This window comes from Pan paniscus, chromosome 8 (assembly GCF_029289425.2).
Source record: "Pan paniscus chromosome 8, NHGRI_mPanPan1-v2.0_pri, whole genome shotgun sequence".
Classification (NCBI taxonomy): Eukaryota; Metazoa; Chordata; class Mammalia; order Primates; family Hominidae; genus Pan; species Pan paniscus.
The window spans coordinates 113,354,218-113,374,171 of NC_073257.2; the positions used below are offsets into that span (position 1 = coordinate 113,354,218).

At 38.7% G+C, this 19,954-nt stretch overlaps 1 protein-coding gene across 12 annotated transcripts in view; it reads left to right on the forward strand.

Moving 5' to 3' along the window:
* Positions 1–19,954, forward strand: part of BTRC (beta-transducin repeat containing E3 ubiquitin protein ligase) — a 201,033-nt gene that overhangs the window by 112,012 nt on the left and 69,067 nt on the right. For all 12 annotated transcript variants that reach the window (XM_055093298.2, XM_003825489.4, XM_055093297.1 and 9 more), the window contains one exon: positions 12,166–12,255. In XM_055093298.2, the coding sequence (XP_054949273.1) occupies positions 12,166–12,255 (90 nt within the window). The remainder of the gene's footprint in view (positions 1–12,165; positions 12,256–19,954) is intronic.

Consider the following 19,954-nt stretch of genomic DNA (forward strand, 5'->3'; position numbering starts at 1 on the left):
GGCAAGGTGTAATTGCAATATGACAAACTATGCTTAAGGGACTGTCTTGTAAATACTTTCGTTTGGGGTTTGCATTATTTCATTATATATGTGTGGTTGTTTGTTGTTGGTTTTTTTTACTCTATAAAACTTGCTACCTCTTTTTGCCCCCCTAAAGTGCTTTGGGCTTTGGGTAAAAAAAAAAATTGCCTGAGATGTTTATTAATAAAAAAAATCACAATGCATTCTGGGTAATGTTTTGCAGCTTGACTTAATTTTAGTCATCTGTTTTAATTACCTATTTATAAAAATGCCTTTGCATTTGTAGACATTATTTAATACTTTGGAAGAAGCACCTCATTTGAAATAAATAAATAAATTGTACTTATTTTAAATAGTCCATGTAAAAGATCTTAAAGGTAATTAATGTAGGTCTCTTAAGTAAGACAAAAGTGATCTTTCCAAATCTGACGAAGTGATTTGTTTATATAACTTCCCACTTCTGTTGAATCCTTTAGAGTCTAATAACTTTTTTAAGAAAACACGGTTTGGCAATTTGTGCCTAGCTACAAAAACCCTTCTTCAAAAAGGAGCAATTTAATAACCGGCTTTCTTAAAATTACTCTGAGGAAGGAAGACCGTATAGGGGGTTGGTGCTTTGTTTTATTTGTATTTTAATGTAATCATTCTTTGATAAATTGTGTAATCACTGACTTAGTAGGAAAAATATTATTGAACTCTTGGGTTGCAATGACCATAAAGAGTGTATTTTCATATAGAGAGTTGTGATACTGGGAATAAATTATAAAGGAAACAGTTTATATGCTGGTCAAAGTCCATATGGGCCCAATTCATTTTGTTTTCAGTGCTTACTCTGGATGTACCATTAAAAAAGGCGGGGGGTGGGGTGGGAGGAAGCCTGTTGTGCTCATCTGCATGAGCCCTAAAAAAGAAATCTGCCCTAAAAACAACACGGAATGATAGCAGATGCAGCTTTGCATCTATTGAACAAGATTCAGTAGCATCTGTGTGGCATTTTTAAAACCCACTTCCAGCTTCCTTAGATATTGCTTTTTGGTTTGCTTTTTCTATACCATATTCTTGTGTGGGACATGATTTGATGTTACCATGTATCTGGAAGTCCCTGTCTTCCTATACCCCCACTCCCAGTCACTAACGATTTTCATTATACTATATCTTGTTATGCTATAGGGCTGCTGAACAGATTTCTTAAGCAGCTTTTTGCAAGGTTAAAACAATGCAGCCCAGTAACAAGTTTGTGTCATTTTAAATATATACCTTCTAGTAAATAAGGGCAAGTCTGGCAATCAATCCCTTTTAGTGTGTTATATGTTTCACCTGACAACTAAACCTTCTATTGATTAGCCATTACTTTGTTAGATAATCCTATGTCATTGAATCCATTGTAAAAAATTAAACTCTTTAAAATGTTTTACCCTAGCAGCAGTGTGAAAATTGAAAACTTGTTCAGAATTACAGCCTGCTTTCACAAAGAAGGTAGTTTTCAGCAAGGCATCTTACTAGTTTATGCTTATGTGCTTTATATGCGATATAAAAACGTATTAAAGTACTCCAACACAAAACTCTCTGCCTCTGGTTCAGCAATGAAGCTACCTTTTCAAGTGTTGCATGGGGACAGAACCTATCTTGCCTGTGGCTATTATATTCACTAGTTGGATTTCAAACTGGAGAGAGTCTTACAGGAAAATATTGAATGGAAAATATTGAATGTTTTAGCCTTTTAATTGCAGAGTGGTAAAGGAACTATGACAAATTTTAGTTTATTGATCTGTGTTACTTCCTTGGGAGATCAGCAAAGTCATTTACCCATTTTACAGATGGAATGTCTAGAAAATAAAGTCCTATATATAGCCCTACTCTGGAAACTCCCTCAGGCCTGGCACAGAGTTTCTGAATCTATCTAATGGTCCCCTAAATATGTTATTACATATTCATTCATGAAGGGAAAAGAGGGTAATTTTGAAGGAAAATAAATTTTCTTTTTATAACTTCGTATTTTCAGAAAAATAGCATGATACATTTAATTGATGACTGGACAAACCTCTGTAAAAAATTTACTCCTAAGATACTTCTATTGGAAGTTTTCATACAGTGAATTTTACAGATATTAATTGTATAAGTCTGAATTTTTGATAAATCTAACCACCTGTGTAACCACCACCCTAATTAAACTATAGAATATTTTCATAACCTAGGAATGTCTCTTGTTCTCCTTTCTACTTATTTTCTGCACCACCAATGGATCAAATACTGATCAGCTTACTGTCACTGTAATTTTGCCTTTTCTAGAATTTTGTGTAATGGAATGCTATATTTTTGGGGTCTGACATTCACTTTGCATAATGTTTGTGAGATTCCTCTATGTTGCTGTGTATATCAGTAGTTTATTCTCTTTCATTGAGTTGAATAAATATATTGCAGTTTGTTTTCTGTCTCCTTTTGGTGGATATCTGAGCCATTTCCATCATTATAAGTGAAGTTACTATGAACGTTCTTCTATAAAGGTTTTTGGTGAGCATATGTTAAGTACTTTTTCATGTGCTTATTGGTTATTCAGACATTTTCTTTGTGAAGTATCTTTTAAGTTTTTAGCCATTTTTAAAAATTGCATTGTTTGCCTTTTTATTATTGAGTTGTAGACTCAACTGTATTGAATTCTGGATACCATTCATTTGTCAGATATATGTACTCTGATTATGTCTCACAGTCTATGGTTTGCCTGTTTATGGTGTGTTTTGATGAGAAGTTTCTAATAGTTGGATGAAATCCAGTTTACCAATTTTTCTTTCTTTTTTTTTCTTTTTTTTTTTTTTTTTGAGACGGAGTCTCGCTGTGTCACCCAGGCTGGAGTGCAGTGACACAATCTCGGCTCACTGCAACCTCTGCCTCCCAGGTTCAAGCAATTCTTGTGCCTCAGCCTCCTGAGTAGATGGGATTACAGGCATGCGCCACCACATGCTAATTTTTGTATTTTTAGTAGAGACGGGGTTTCACCATGTTGGCCAGGCTGGCCTCGAACTCCAGACCTCAGGTGATCCGACCGCCTCAGCCTCCCAAAGTGCTGGGATTACAGGCGCGAGCCACCGCGCCTAGCCGGTTTTTTCTTTTAGAAGGGATACTTCCTTTGGTCCTACCTAAGAAATCTTCTTTGTCTACCCCATGATTGTGAAGATATTCTTCTAAGTTTTCTTCTGGGAGCTTTATAAGTTTACTATTTATACTTAATTCTATGATCCATCTCAAATTAATTCTTATACGTGCCATGAGGTAGAGTTTGGGCTTCATTATTTTTGCCATAATTTCATTCAGTTGTTTCAGCACCATTGTTGAAAAGACTTTCTTTTCCCCCATTGAATTACATGAATTCATTTGTCCAAACCATTTAGTTATATAAGAGTTATATTCTCGCTGGGCGCGGTGGCTCACGCCTGTAATCCCAGCACTCTGGGAGGCCGAGGCGGGCGGATCACGAGGTCAGGAGATCGAGACCATCCTGGGTAACACAGTGAAACCCCGTCTCTACTAAAAATTACAAAAACTTAGCCGGGTGTAGTGGCGGGCGCCTGTAGTCCCAGCTACTCTGGAGGCTGAGGCAGGAGAATGACGTGAACCCAGGAGGCGGAGCTTGTAGTGAGCTGAGATCGCGCCACTGCACTCCAGCCTGGGCGACAAAGCGAGACTCCGTCTCAAAAAAAAAAAAAAAAAAATTGTAAAAAAAGAGTTATATTCTCGAACCTCCTGAAGAAAACATTGCTGCTGGACCCAGAGCAGTGGGTGACAGTGCCTAAGGTACTGACCCATCCCTATTTTATGTCCCTGTAGACAAGGCAGACAAGAAAAATGATAGGTGTCTATCCTTGCACCAAATACCATAGTGTCTTGATTATTGTCATTTTATATAATGGGCCATGAAATCAGGTAGTGTGAGTTCTCTAGATTTGTTGTTTTATTTTTTGTTATTCCAGATAGTTCACATTTCTATATAAATTTTAGAATCAACCTTGCACTTTCTATTAAAAAGCAGTCTGTGAGGAGCTGGGTGTGGTGGCTCACTCCTGTAATCCCAACACTTTGGGAGGCCGAAGTGGGAGGATCGCTGGAGCCCACTGAGTTGGAGGCTACAGTGAGTTATGATCACACCACTGCACTCCAGCCTGGGCAACAGAAAGAGAAACTATCTCCAAAAATAGACAGACAGATAGATAACTACTTTTTTTTCCATCTGAGATATATAGGATTTTGCCCCCGTTATTCTGTTAATACGACAAATTACCTTGATTTTTGTTAAGAGTTTTTGTGTCTGTTTCATGTGAGGTACTGGTTTGCAGTTTTCTTTTTTAAGTGTTTGCCAGGTTTTGGTATCAGGGTTATGCTGGTCTTATAAAATGAATTGGGAAATCTTCCTCCCATCCTCCTCTGTTTTCTAAAAGCACTTGTGTATAATCCTGGTGGTGTTTCTTCCTTCAGATTTCATAGAATTCACAAACCACTTGGGCCTGTAGTTTTCTTTGTGAAAGATTTTTTAAACTTATTATTTAAATTTATGTGGCAAGATGTTTTAGAGCAATTTGAATTTCTTTTAGAGGTATAGAGCTGTTCAGATTTTCTGTTTCATGTGTCAATTTTGGTAATTTGTGTTTTTGAAGAAATGTTTCCTGTTTATTCAACAGATTATAATATGTTAATATCTTTTATTTTAATACTGTGATTGTTTCATATTGGGCTACTGAAAGCCTCTTTCGGCAGGCTTCCATGCCCCCTTTGACTTATCTTCATCGTTCTCTGAGTATTTCCATCTTATAGTTTCCCTGGTCAGTCCTGGAGTCAACCGTATTTCCATGAATGTATGATTCCCTTTAGTGCAGAATGGTATTTAAAAACCAAGATTCAAACACTGACTTTTCTTTTACATCTATATTTATATACTTTGAAACCATTAGTTCACATTGATAACTCTAATTCTAATTCAACCCCACAGGGTTTGTTCTAGATTTTTCTTTCCATATTTCGTTTTTCTCCCTTCCTTCCTTCCTTCCCCTTCCTTCCTTTTTCTTTTCTTTTCCTCCCCTCTCTTCTCTTCTCTTCTCTTCTCTTTTCTTCTCTCTCTTCTTTCTTTCTTGTTTTTGGTAGAGATGGGGTCTCTCCCTATGTTGTCCAGGCTGGTCTTGAACTCCAGAGCTCAAGCAATCCTGCATTGGCTTCCCAAAATGTTGGGATTATAGGCATGAGCCACCCCACCCCTTTCCTAACACAGGAAACCTGGTTTAAGATTTTTTTCCTTTCAGCACTTTAAAAATATTGTTCCCAGCTGGGCGTGGTGGCTCATGCCTATAATCCCAGCACTTTGGGAGGCCAAGGTTGGGTGGATCACCTGAAGTCAGGAGTTCGAGACCAGCCTGGCCAATATGGTGAAACCCTGTCTCTACTAAAAATACAAAAATTATCTGGGCATGGTGGCGCACACCTGTAGTCCCAGCTACTTGGGAGGCTGAGGCAGGAGAATTGCTTGAACCCGGGAGACGGAGGTTGCGGTGAAATAAAAATATTATTCGCTTGTCTCCTAGCCTTCATTTTTTTATGAAAAGCCTGACATTATTTATATTGTTAATCCTAGATACATAACATCCCCTTTTTCCTTGGCTGCGTTCAAGGTTTTATCTGTATCACTCGTTTTCAGCAGTTCTGACTGTGATGGGCCTATATGTGTTTTCTTTGTATTTTTAACATGACTGGGGTTTGCTGATCTTAAATCAGAAAGCCGCTAGTTTTCACAAAATTTGGGGAAGTATTTGATCACTATTTTTATAACTTCTTTGCTGTACCATTCTCTTCTCCCTTCCTTGGACTCCAGCCACGCATATATTCTAGATAATCCAGAATTGTCCCACACGGTGACTAAGACCGATCTTTTTTTTTTTCTTTTCTTAATCTCCTTTTTTTCTCTCTGTTCTTCAGTTTATATGATTTCAGTTTATCTATCTTTTTTTTTTTCGGTTTATCTGTCTTCATTGACCTTTTCTTCTGTCACTTCCAGTCTGCTTTTTAAGCCTCTCCAGTAAATTTTTTGATTTTTTTGAGATAGGGTCTCACTCTGTTGCTCAGGCTGAAGTGCAGTGGCATGAACATGGCTCACTGCAGCCTTGACCTTCTGGGCTCAAGCAACCGCCCACCCCAGCCTCCTAAGTAGCTGGGACTACAGGTGTGCACCACTATACCCAACTAATTTTTCTTTTTTTTCTTTTTTTTTTCTTTTTTTTTTTTTTGAGACAGAATCTCAATCTGTTGCCCAGGCTGGAGAACAGTGGTGCAATCTCGGCTTACTGCAACCTCCGTCTCCCGGGTTCAAGCGATTCTCCTGCCTCTGCCTCCCAAGTAGCTGGGATTACAGGCACGTGCCACCATGCCCAGCTAATTTTTGTATTTTTGGTAGAGATGGAGTTTCACCATGTTTGCTAGGCTGGTCTCAAACTCCTGACCTCAGGTGATCCGCCCGCCTCGGCCTCCAAAGTGCTAGGTGTAAGTCACTGGGCCTGGCCAATTTTTTCTATTTTTTGTAGAGACAGGATCTCACTACATTGCCCAGGCTGGTCCTGAACTCCTGAGCTCAAGCTATCCTCCTGCCTCGGCTTCCCAAAGTGCTGGGATTACAGGCATGAGCCACCATGCGCAGCCTGAATTTTTCATTTCAGATAATGCACTTTTCAGTTCTAGAATTTCTATTTAGTTTATTTTTGGTTTTTCATTTTCTGGTAGAATTTTTCATCTGTTTATTCATTGTGATCATATCTTTTATTGCTATGTTCAAGTTTGAACATATCTATTATAGCTTCTTTAGAGCTATAATATGTGCTAATTTCTACAACTAGGTCTTCTCAGGATTGGTTTTTGGTTCATTTTTCTCTTGACAATGGATCCCATTTATCTCCTTTTTCTCATTTTTAGTAATTTTTGATCATATAACCAACATTATAAATGGTACATTGCAGAAACTCTGAATTCATTTTTTCTTCCTCTGATTAAATTACTGGCTGATCACTATGACCTTGTGGAGGCTTGGTTTTGTATTTGTTAAGGTCAGGTGTATTTTGGTTTTGCCCTTAGTCCTAAGACATACTCTTGAATCTAAACTCACGGTCTCTTTGAATTTTTAATGGAAAGCCTAAGATGTTATTACATCCCTCTAACTTGATAGAAGTCAAACTCTAAACTCTTTCTCCCCCCATGAGCAGCAGCTGGAATATCTGCACAGGCCTTTCAACCCTCCAGCTGTTGCTCTCCATTGAAATCCTTGGAATCTCCCCTTCATGTACGTAGTTTGGGTGTTAGCCATAGATTTGAGGGGAATTTATATGTAATTTTTTAGTCTTCCTCCTTCCCCTGTGGTTCTCTTTCATTTCTGGGATTTCTGTTCTCTATTGCCAGCCACTATGGCAGTTTTGAACTCTATCACTTGATATCTCAAGCCAATAGACTGTGGCTTTCAGATTGAATTCTAGTCACCCTGCACCAAGTGGACTCGTGAGTGCCTTCAGGGGAAAGGCACATAAACACACATCTCACCCAGTGTGGTTCTCTTCTTTCAAGATCAGGCCACTCCTTCCCCATTTTCCGTCTTTTTTAAGTCGATCTCCAGTGCCTTTATGTAGCTTTAAAATGTTTTTCCTATCTGCAAGAGGGTTTATCTGATACAAACATTTCTGCCATTACTGGAAGCGGAACTCTTTGAGTCAAGTTATATTTTTTTCAGCAAATACTGATTACTTCATAAATTTATCTTTAAAACATAGTGAATTTTATTTTAAAAATATTTATGTTTGTGTGTGTATGAATAGTAAATGTTTGTGGAATTAGACAACGCAAAAGAAATAACAAATCTAGAGCCCAGAATTTACATGCACCAATATTTAAATCTGTACACTAATTTCTAATGCTCTATTTTTTCATATATATTTTGAAATAATTTTTACTTAAATTATAAGAATAAAACAAGTTGGTAAATTTTTTAAGGTTTAGCCTGTTTAAAAGAAAAACAGCTGGGCGTGGTGGCTCACGCCTGCAATCCCAGCACTTTGGGAGGCCAAGGCAGGTGGATCAGTTAAGGTCAGGAGTTCAAGACCAGCCTGGCCAACATGGTAAAACCCTGTCTCTACTAAAAATACAAAAATTAGCCGGGCGTGGTGGCACATGTCTGTAATCCCAGCTACTTGGTAGGCTGAGGCAGGAGAATCACTCGAACCTGGGAGGTGCAGGTTACAGTGAGCCGAGATTGCACCACTGCACTCCAGCCTGGGAGACAGAGTGAGACTCCGTCTCAAAACAAAAACAAAAACAAAAACAGAACTGACTTTATAATGTCGATGGGGAGTTATATATCTCTACTATTTTCCCCATTTTTTCTTAAATTTTATCTATTTTCTTTCCAAAGAATGATAGTTGACCAAAATCAGATTCTTTAAAATATCTCTTCATGCTGATATAAACAAATGAGTAAATAAATAAATAAATGAGGGGTGAAATCACATCTTTTCCTTACAGAAGAATTCCAGTGAATGTGGAAGGAAAGACAAAAATAATAAATTCACTATTAGAATACACAGTAAAAATTACCATAGGCATGATTAGCACCTGATGGATGCTAAAATTAGCAAGCTGAGATGCAAGTAGAAACAGAATATTTGCATAGTCTCCAAGTATTTTGCCATATATATATATATATATATATATATATATATATATATATATTCAGTAATTCCTAAGGGGAAAATAATGTTTATACTGGAGAATCTTGGCAGACATGTCCTTAGCTGTATAATCAAGGCTAACATCACCAGAAATACCAGCATACCTTCTGATTTGATGCAGTGAGAAGGGCACATCACCTCTAAAGTATCTTTCCCCAAAATAACCTCAATCTGATCATGAGAAAATATCAGACAAACCCAACTTGAGGCACAGTCTGTAGATTAACTGATCAGTGCTGTTTAGCAATGTCAGTCATGAAAGACAAGGAAAGACTGAGGGATTGTTGAAAATAAGAGGAGCCCTAAGAGACATGACAAATAAATGCCATGTGGGATCCTAGATTAGATGCTGAACAGAAGAAGGACGTTAGTGGAAAAACTGGTGAAACCTGAGTAAGTTCTGTACTTTATATAGTACCAAGTTAATTTCTTAGTTTCGATAAATGTTCTGTAATTATGTAAGATGTTAACATATGGAGAAGCTGGGTGACAAGTATATAGGAAATCTTTACTTTTTCTTTCTTTCTTTTTTTAAAGAGATGATGTCTTGATTTGTTGCCCAGGCTGGAGTGCAATGGCATAATCATAGCTCCCTGCAGTCTTCAACTCCCGGGCTCAGTCAGTCCTCCTGAGTAGCCAGGACTACAGGCCTGTGCTGCCACGCCCAGTTAATTTTTTTTTTTTTTAATAGAAATGTGGGCTTGTATGGAACTCCTGGTTTCAAGTAACCCTCCTGCCTCTACCTCCCAAAGTGCTGGGATTATAGGCATGAGCCACTGTGCTTGAACTTTACTATTTTTGTACTTGTTCTATAAATCTAAAATTATCTCAAAATGTTAAAAAATTGAATTCTTTGTTACTGTTGGTTTTGAGTGTCTTAAGATTTTTCTTCTTAAATCCAACACAAGTATTTATAGCAATGGTTCTCGAAGAGTGTTCCTGGATCAGCAGCACTAACGTCAACTGGGGCCTTGTTAAAAATGCAAATGTTCAGAAGCTCTGGGGATGGAACCTAGCAATCTGTGTTTGTTTTGTTTTGAGACAGAGTCTTGCTCTGTCACCCACGCTGGAGTGCCGTGGCACGATCTAGGCTTACTGCAGCCTCTGCCTCCCGGGTTCAAGCGATTCTTCTGCCTCAGCCTCCCGAGTAGCTGGGATTACAGGCATGCGCCACCACGCCTGGCTAATTTTTTTTATTTTTTTATTTTCTTTTTTTGTATTTTTAGTAGAGACGGTGTTTCACCATGTTGGTCAGGCTGGTCTCAAACTTCTGATCTCAAGTGATCCTCCTGCCTTCGCCTCCCAAAGTGCTGGGATTACAGGTGTTAGCCACCAGGCCCCACCGTGATCTGTGTTTTAACAAGCCCTCCTTCCAGATGATTCTGATGCACACTAAAGTTTGATAAACATAATTTATACCGTCAGTAAAAACTTAAGACTAAAAGGAAACATTTCTATTAATATATTGTCCAGTAATAAGTTTGCTTTTCATAAAGTATAACTATAGTATTACCAATGTTTTGTTTTGCTTTTGGTAGAGACAGGGCCTCGCTGTGCTGCCCAGGCTGATCTCAAACTCCTAGGCTCAAGTGATTCCCCTGCCTCGGCCTCCCAAAGTGCTGGGATCACAGGCATGAGCCACTGTGCCCAGCTATCACCAATTTTTAAAATCCATTTCCTATGATTTTTTTCTTTCTTTTTTATTTGGAGACAATGTCTTGCTCTGTTGCCCAGGCTGGAGTGCAGTGGTGTGATCTCAGCTCACTACAACCTCCATCTCCTGGGCTCAAGCAATTCTCGTCCCTCAGCCTCCTGAGTAGCTGGAACTACAGGCACCCACCACCATGCCTGGCTAATTTTTTGTATTTTAGTAGAGACAGGGTTTCACCATGTTGCCCAGGGTGGCCTCAAACTCCTGAGCTCAGGCGATCTTCCCACCTCGGCTTCCCAAAGTGTTAGGATTACAGGTATGAGCCACCGCACCTGGCCTGATTTTTCTATTTTCTCTCTTCAACATTACCAGATGTACTTAAGGGATAACTTCTAAGGTCTAGATAGGCCCAGTGAGGCTGCTCTTGCCTGTAATCCCAGCACTTTGGGAGGCCGAGGCGGGTGGGTCACCTGAGGTCAGTAGTTCAAGACCAGCCTGGCCAACATGATGAAACCCCATCTCTACTAAAAATACAAAAAATTAGCTGGGCATGGTGGCAGGCGCCTGTAAGCCCAGCTACTCGGGAGACTCAGGCGGGAGAATCACTTGAACCTGGGAGGCGGAGGTTGTAGTGAGCCGAGATTGTGCCACTGCACTCCAGCCTGGGCAGCAGAGCAAGACTCCGTCTCAAAAAAAAAAAAAAAAAGATTAGGTAAGTGTTGGTTTATCTTTTTTCAATGTTCTTTCAATTTTGGTTTATTTCTTTTTTCTTTTTAAAGCCAAAAGTCAAAGCTTGTATTGAGATTCTTTTATAAAAATATTTCATGATTGGTTTTAAAATAATTTTTTTTTTCTGGATGGTTTAAAATTTTTTCATTTATTGTTCTGAATAAGAAACATGTCAGCTGAGCACAATGGCTCGTCCCTGTAATCCCAGCACATTAGAAGGCTGAGGCAGGAGGATCACTTGAGCTCAGGAGTTCAAGACCAGTTTAGGCAACATGGCAAAACCCCAAAAAAATACAAAAAATTAGCTGGGCGTGGTAGCATGCCCCTGTAGTCCCCCACCTACTCTGGAGGATCACTTGAGTCCCAGAGGCATAGATTGCAGAGAGCCAAGATCTCACCACTGTACTTCCAGCTAGGGTGACAGAGTAAGACCCTATCTCAAAAAAAAAAGAAAAGAAAAGAAAAAAAGAGAAAGAAACATGTCCTCTGTGGGAGGCTGAGGCAGGAGAATCGCTTGAACCCCGGAGGCGGAGGTTGCAGTGAGCTGAGATCACGCCACTGCACCCCAGCCTGGGTGACAGAGCAAGACTCCATCTGGGGGGGAAAAAAAAAAAAGAAACATGCCCTCTAACTACTTTCAGATCTTGATGGTTTTGAAAGTTTAGAAGGAAAAACAACAAAAATAAATCTTTTCTCAGAACGGTAACTGCTGTTTTAAACAGAACTAAGCTTTTCCAATTGGCATTTTAAAATGCTACATAATCAGTACCCCCAGCTTCCATTAATCATTAATACAATGAAGCCACTGCTGCTTACATACTTGTTCATGGGCACATCAGTGGCTTTTGTAGCCTGTATCTTTGCCCTCCTCCTTTTCTAACTTACCTCTCAGTTCCCATAAGTCTTAATTTATAGATAAAATCTATTTGTGTTTTGACTTGAGAAATAGAGCAGAATTTGAAAACAGGATATGGCAGTATTTCAATATTTTAAAAACCTGTTTCCAACAAATTCTCTTTACAGACATACAACAGCTGTGCCAGACTCTGCTTAAACCAAGAAACAGTATGTTTAGGAAGCACTGCTATGAAGACTGAGAATTGCGTGGCCAAAGTAAGTAATATTGCTCATCAATGTATATTATACCACACCATAACAGTGCCATATCTGTAGGCATCTTTACTCAGTATTGCTTAAGGATTATTACAGGATTATATAGTTAAGAAAAAAATACAAACAGGCATCATTTTATCTAGAACAGATTGCAAGTTAGATTCTCCACCTCTTAATTGCAACAGAATGTTTTGCTTATGAATTCTGGTCACTCTTTAGACTGATTCACATTTGTTTCTTGACACTAGTTGTAGATTATCACATATCACTAGGATTTGTATAAGATAATGTACAATTGTTTTGATAAGTTTATGGTTTTTAAATACAGTTATGTATAGAGTACATCACATCATTGCAAGGACTGTGAAATATGCTATAGACAACCCAATTATTATATCACTATTATTATTTATTGAGTGGCTAATGTTAGAAATACTGCTTTTGTTGATCTTGATCCACATGGACAAGTATGTTTAGTCATGTGTATGGGCTACCTCTTTTTCATGTATATATGTCATCTCTATAGCCTAGATGTAAAATTAATCTTAAATATTAGAGATCTGATGCTTTTTATATCTATCATAACTCACATTTTCCAAATATCTGTAATTACTGAGGAATTTTGACTAAAATTCAAGTGTCAGACATTTTAGGAATAAGTACTATTAAGTATGGGCTTTGTTTCTTTTACTTGAATTATCTGCAAAAATATTGCCTTTATATCTATTCATAGATTTGCTACTGTTACAACATTCCCAACTTGAACTATTTTAGTTTAACCTATTTTATTATAGATCCAGGCCCTCAGTTTCTTACTGTTATTATTAGAGCTTAGGACTGGTGTCATGTCATTGCTATCTTTGCTACAAAAATCTAATGACAGTTGTCTTAGTCCATGTGAGCTGCTATAACAAAAATACTATAAGCTGGGTGGCTTATAAACAAAACTAATTTTTTTCTTATAGGGGCTGAGAAGTCCAAGATGAGAGCACTAGCAGATTCAGTGTCTGGTGAGGGCTTGCTCTCTGCCTTATAGATGGTGCCTTCTCACTGCATCCTCACATGATAGAAGAGACTAGCTAGATATCCGAGGTCTCTTTTTTTTAAGGGCACTAATCCCATTTACAAGGGGTCTGCCTTCATGAATTTTGGAGAACACAAACGTTCAGACCATAGCAAAAGCAGAGTTTTTGTTTATTTTTCCTTAAAACATGCAGTAGTCTCTGGGCCTGCTCTATCAACTGGAAATGTATCACACAAAATATAACCATCGAAATCATACATATAAGAAATATCAGAATTTATTTAAAATTACAGTTTAAAAAGGTAGGTTCATCAGTTAAATGTCTCAAATCCAAATATGTTAATATTTTGCTACAAAATGTAATTATAAATTACATATTTATTTTTTCAGTCATTTAGTCACAACTAACAAGTGCTAATTGACCCTATTTTATTTTGTTTTGTTTTATTTTATTTTTAGAGACAGGGTCTTGCTCTGTCGCCCAGGGTAGAGTGCAATGGCACTAATCCTAGCTCAATGCAGCCTTTACCTCCAGGGCTCAAGCCCTGATCTTCCTGCCTCAGCCTCCCGAGTAGCTGAGAACATGAGTGCATGCCACCACACCCAGCTAATTGTTGGTTTTTGGTTTTTTAGAGTTGTTTTGTTTTGTAGAGATGAGGTGTCGCTGTATTGCCTAGGCTGGTCTCGAACTCCTGGCCTCGAGTAATCCTCCCCACTAGGCCTGCCAAAGACTTGGGATTACAAGTGTGAGCCACTGCACCCAGCCCAAGTCTACTTTATATCCTGCTTTTGTGCATGGAAACAGGGATACACAGTTATTTGGGCCTTTAAAAATATTCTTTCTTTCTTTTTTTCTTTTTTTTGTTTTTGGCCATGCTGCTCTTAGTTTCATCACAAGTGGGTGACTTCTGGCTAAATAAGGTAAAATTTTAGCATGAGCACCAATCCAAGGACAGGGTGACGATTTTAATGAGTTTCACTGAGAGCTGGCCAAGTGAGCATCTGTTCCTTTTGTTTTCTCCATACTTTGTAAGCCAGGATCTCTAATCTAAATAGGTTGGTGTGTGTCTATATGATGTGGAGTTTTTTTTTGTTTTGTTTTTTTCTCCCACCCTCTGCTTTATTGGTACATGGTTAAAAATCTTCTGCCATCTAGCACAATTATTTAATTTCTTCCATGCTTTTGGGTCTTGAGTGAGAAAGTAAGTTTGCTCATTGCTGCTCATCAGTGTGTTTCACTTGCTCCCAGGTGGTGACCTTCTCATTGCATTGTTGCTTATTTTAACATTATTCTGACACCTATATCCTTTCATCATCCTCTTAAATAATCTAATTTAATAATGATGTCTATCATTTCCTATTGGAACCCAGTTAAATCACTGGTTCCTTTTATTGGCCCACATCCTGTCTTCTGGTTCATTGCTTCAGATTTGAGCCAAATAATCAGTTGGTCAATGTCAAATAAAAACACATAGCTGAAAATTTTTCTTTCTTGCAACAGTCTCCAGTGAGGTACCCATAGCATGAGAATACTGAAAAAGGTTTTCCTTTTTTTTGTGAGATGGAGTCTCACTTTGTCACCCAGGCTGGAGTGCAGTGGTGCCATCTTGGCTCACTACAACCTCCACCTCCTGGGTTCAAGCCATTATCCTGCCTCAGCCTCCCGAGTGGCTGGGATTACAGAAGTGTGTCACCACACCCAGCTAATTTTTATATTTTTTAGTAGAGACAGGGTTTCGCCATGTTGGCCAGGCTGGTCTCGAGCTTCTGACCTCAGGTGATCTCTCTGCCTCAGCTTCCCAAAGTACTGGGATTAGAGGTGTGAGCCACTGTGCCTGGCCAAGTTTTTTCTTTTTTATTTACATGTGTTTTGTGTGTCTCTTGATCCCTGTTTCTTGTTTGTTTGTTTGTTTGTTTGTTTGTTTTGAGACAGAGTCTTGCTCTGTCACCCAGGTTGGAGTGCAGTGGCATGATCTCAGCTCACTGCAAGCTCCGCCTCCCCGGTTCACGCCATTTTCCTGCCTCAGCCTCCTGAGTAGCTGGGACTACAGGCGCCCGCCACCACGCCCGGCTAATTTTTTGTATTTTTAGTAGAGATGGGGTTTCACCACGTTAGCCGGGATGGTCTTGATCTCCTGACGTCGTGATCCGCTTGCCTTAGCCTCCCAAAGCAATGGGATTACAGTCGTGAGCCGCCGCATCCGGCTAACTGTTTCTATTGGCCTCTATTGCTTGACCTTTGAATGGAATGACTTGTCGTTATTTTTGTTGGTCTGCAAGCTTGTCCCTATTTCCTGTTCTTCACCTTTAGCCCTTAACTGAATAGTTTCATCTGCTGCATTGATATGGCTGCAGTGTTTTCTCAACTTGGTACAAGTGTCTGTTGTTGATTCAGATTGTACTCCATTGTGGCCTGAATCTGTAACCATTTCCATGTGAGAACAACTATAATATTGTGATATCAACCATTTTTGTCCTTTAGTTCAAAGAGTGACTTTGGCTTGGCTAGAGATACTAATTATAGGCCAAAACCTTATTATTTATTGAATATGGTTCATGTAAGTTTTAGAGAAGACATTAATACCATTTATTTCCCTAAAAGCAGCAATGGTATTATGTTTGCACCCCTATAATACCTTGATTGTAACTCTTTGCCAGAAATATCATAGTCTTATGATAGCTCTATACGAAGGGTACCAATTAGTCCTCTGTAGAATACAAGAAACAAAGCTGTAAAACAAATTACAACCACCCTAAGTTGGCAATAATCTTGTTAGTCTTTAACTTGAAGAAAGAGGCCTAAGAAAAAATTTAAAACTAAAAATGGCCGGGCACGGTGGATCACGAGGTCAGGAGTTCAAGACCAGCCCAACCAACATGGTGAAACCCTGTTTCTACTAAAAGTATAAAAATTAGCTGGGCGTGGTGGCACATGCCTATAATCCCAGCTACTCAGGAGGCTGAGGCAGGAGAATCACTTGAACCCGGGAGGCAGAGGTTGCAGTGAGCTGAGATCGTGCCACAGCACTCCAGCCTGGGCGACAGAGTGAGACTCAGTCTCAAAAAAAAAACTGAAAATGTAGGAGGGTCTATTTTATCCCTATAACTTAATCCAAGTAATATTTGGAGGCATTGAGATACCTTTTTGTTTTTTTTCAGAATTCTTTCTCCTGGTTATGGCCCTGTGTTTCATGAGATTTGTGTTTGGAGCATGATGAGCTCTGTGTTTATTGTAGCTTTAAATGGACAGTCATTATTAACTGTCAACTTAGTCTTTAAAATCCATAATCACATTGTGCTTATTACTTGTCAACCTTCATGATTTTTTTTAATTGGTAAAGAAAACTCACTGGAAGGCTGAAAAGCATTACTTTTTTATGTTATCTTGCTATTGGCTTTATTAAACTATTACTGCAAATTTTGGTCTTAGGTTTTTTTTCCTAATTTACCCTTACCCACACCCACAGATACACAAATACATGCAGTTAAAATTGAATTGTTTGAATACATCTATCCAGATTCCTGGCCCAGATAAGAGAAGTGTTTCCTCTTTATGTTTCGGAAATAAACCCCTTCAGTAGCCCTTTGTGGATGTTCTGTATTTTAGTTGTTATTGGTTGTTGTCACTATTTTTTTATTTGAGACTAATAATCTGCTTGAAACTGACTGAGACAGAAAAATGTGATGTTCCTTTCCACTCACTCCAGATTTTGATAGAAGACTTGTTTTATTTATTTCCAAAATTATATCCGCAGGAAACAAGCTGTTTAAATTCAGATTATGCTGAAGCAAAATGGTCCTGGTATGAGAAGCAACGTGCTGTTTTACGAGCACAGAGTCCCTTTTCTCATAACTGATTGATAGTAAATATTTTCCTGAAGAATTATTGCCAACCATGAACAGTGCAACTGTTTCACTTTTTTTCCATGCTACTTGCTGTACCAGCCATTGTCGGTAATTAAGATCTACAATTCACAATGCAGACGTTTGCACTTCCTCTGGGTCTGTGCTATTTATAAGGCATTTCAGCTGTTCAGAGTTTCTTTTGAGTTTTAAACTACATGTTAACAGGCTTCTTTAAGATACTGTTCCACAAGTAGCATGTCATATGGTCCGTTCTTCACACAGGCGCCTCTGTCAGGTCTAAACATTAGCTTTACAGAGAACATACTAAGATATAACCACGTCATTGAGGCTGATGTGGTTGGAAAAACTGTGGAGTATAATGTGTTACACATTGGGCTTATTGCTCTTTCAAAAAGATAGGAAGGAACTTCAGATGTAATATTCTTTTTGAAAATCTTAATATTCATATGAGCTTAATGTGTTAATTGGGTTACAGAGATATACACAGTTAAATGACTTTTCCAAGTTCACTTTGCATTAATAAGAGAAGCCAGGACCCCTCTTATAGACAAGAGTTTGTGTGTTTGTCAGATTAAGGATGTAAGAATATATTTTCTTCTAGATGTGCGTGCCGTTTAAGAAAAATACAGACATGGGGCACCAAAACGGATCAGCAGATTGACTGCACATTTGTTGTGTAATCAGCTTCAGGAACCCTAAGTAGCATATGCCATTGGTTGAGGAAAGTGTAAACAGGAATCTTGGTCTGTGTTAAAGTTGGTAAAATTTAAACCATTTTCAACCAAAAAGAGATTTAAAAAAAAAAGTCCAGACCCCAGCCCAGAATCTTTATGAATTATGCCCTAAAATAAGAGTAATTGCTTGTGCAGTCTTCTTGCTACCGGCACTCATTGTTAAACATACAAGAAAAAGAAACAAGAAACTGAAAGCTGTCAACAAAATGTGTTTAAAACTTTGCCCCGAGTGGGCATCAGACTGGCTGTTTTTAAGCCTGAAGTCCAGCCGCATTGATTAGGCACGTTGGCCATCAGCATCTTCCAGCAGAGCAGATCTGCAGAGAAAGGCAGGACCCAGGTTTTAGTGCTGATTCTGGATGGCCCTTGAATATAGACAGAATATAGACAGCTTATAACAAAGCCATTCCAAGGCAGTTTTATTTTACAAATCTAAAACTTTCGGTAGTTCTTTTGAACTACCGTGTTTCTGTAAATTTCTTCAGTGAACTCTATGAACCGTTTTTTTTGTTTGTTTGTTTTTTTAAATAGCAGCGGTTCAGCTGTTGGGAACCACTGATATATCTGACTGAGGCACTTCAAGATGCTAGAACTTATTCATATTTCTATCTAGCCAGGGAGCTAATAGGCTCGAGCTTGTCTTTGTGGATTGATCTAGATTAGCATGAAATGAGCCCAGTCAGTGTCTTCCTCAGTGAAAAGGGAGAGGTTAGGGGAAAGAGGGATGAAAGAAGAAAGTTCTTCATCAAGAATTGACTGCAGTATTGCCTGCTGATGCATGTCGGATCACCCGCACAGAGAGATCACATGGCTTCTCCAAAAGTCAAACGATCAATTCGCCTCGTTTTGGCTCTGTACTTAATGCACAAACAGTGCGATCTGCGGGGCTGTAATTGCATTGTTAGGGCCAAGGAACAAGCCTGTGCCTTTTCAGCAGACAGCTGGCAGGGAGAGAGGCATGTTGTTAGGAAAGAGAGAGGCAAGGCAAATAAAATTACTGCTAACGCTCAGAGATCGGCAGGAGTCCTACTTGCCTAATCTTACCGGTGGGAGCAAGCGGCTGTTGTAATCCAATTATAGCAGCATAAGCAATTTGTTAGACACTCCGCATAATGTAACAATTTCCCAATAAACTCTGACTTGTAATAACGTCGGCAAGAGTCCGCATAAATCTGCCCGAATGGTGGGGGCTGGAGCATTCGGCTGGGGGCTTGTAATTGGCGCCATCAGCACGTTTTGCGGAGTGCAGTATGGTGCAGTCTTTTAGTGCAGGAATTTTAAGGAGAAAAGCGTGGCACACATTTCTCGGGGGAAAAAAAAAAAGTGGCCATTAAAAGGGGAACAGCAAGAAGGGCATACTCTTGCCGTCACATTACCTAGGAATCTTAGTGTAGAAAGAAAACAGGAGGAAGCCATGTTTCCTCCTAATACTAAAGAGGGGAGGTGGGGAAAAGAGTGTGTGAATTAGTTAAATTCCTTTATTTAAAAGGCATCGGTTTCTATTATTTATACCTTCATCTCCAGCCCCCTAAAATGCTGTTCAGGCAGGGTTTAGCTAACATTTTTATAAAATGGTCATACTCAAGACAAGCCTAGAAATGCCAAGTTAAAATCTGTTTTCTTCTGGAGTTAGCATTTTCTTTACAACATGAAATATATATTCTTTATGACCAGGACAAATCTTTTAAAGATATTATCTCACTGAATATCAGACCTTTCTGTGGTGTTCTGACTTCTGCTTTAAGAAACTGTCACTTACTGAAGGGTTTAAATCTCAGCTTGTTTGCTTAGCTGCACTGCTTATTTTCTCATTCTGAAACATATTGTGAATATCTATGATACTAGGATTAGTAATCAATCTTATTGAAACATTACATTTTATAAGAACATAGTATCATTTAAATTTATACTTGTGTGATCATTATAGAAATAATTTTGATTCCTGAGTAATAAAATTTCTGTTTTGGAAAAAATATTTGTTGTTATATGGGACAAAATAAAATCACCCTTATTAATTGATTAGCATTTGTAGTCACAGAATAGGGTTTCTTATTATATAAGGTATAGGAGGTGA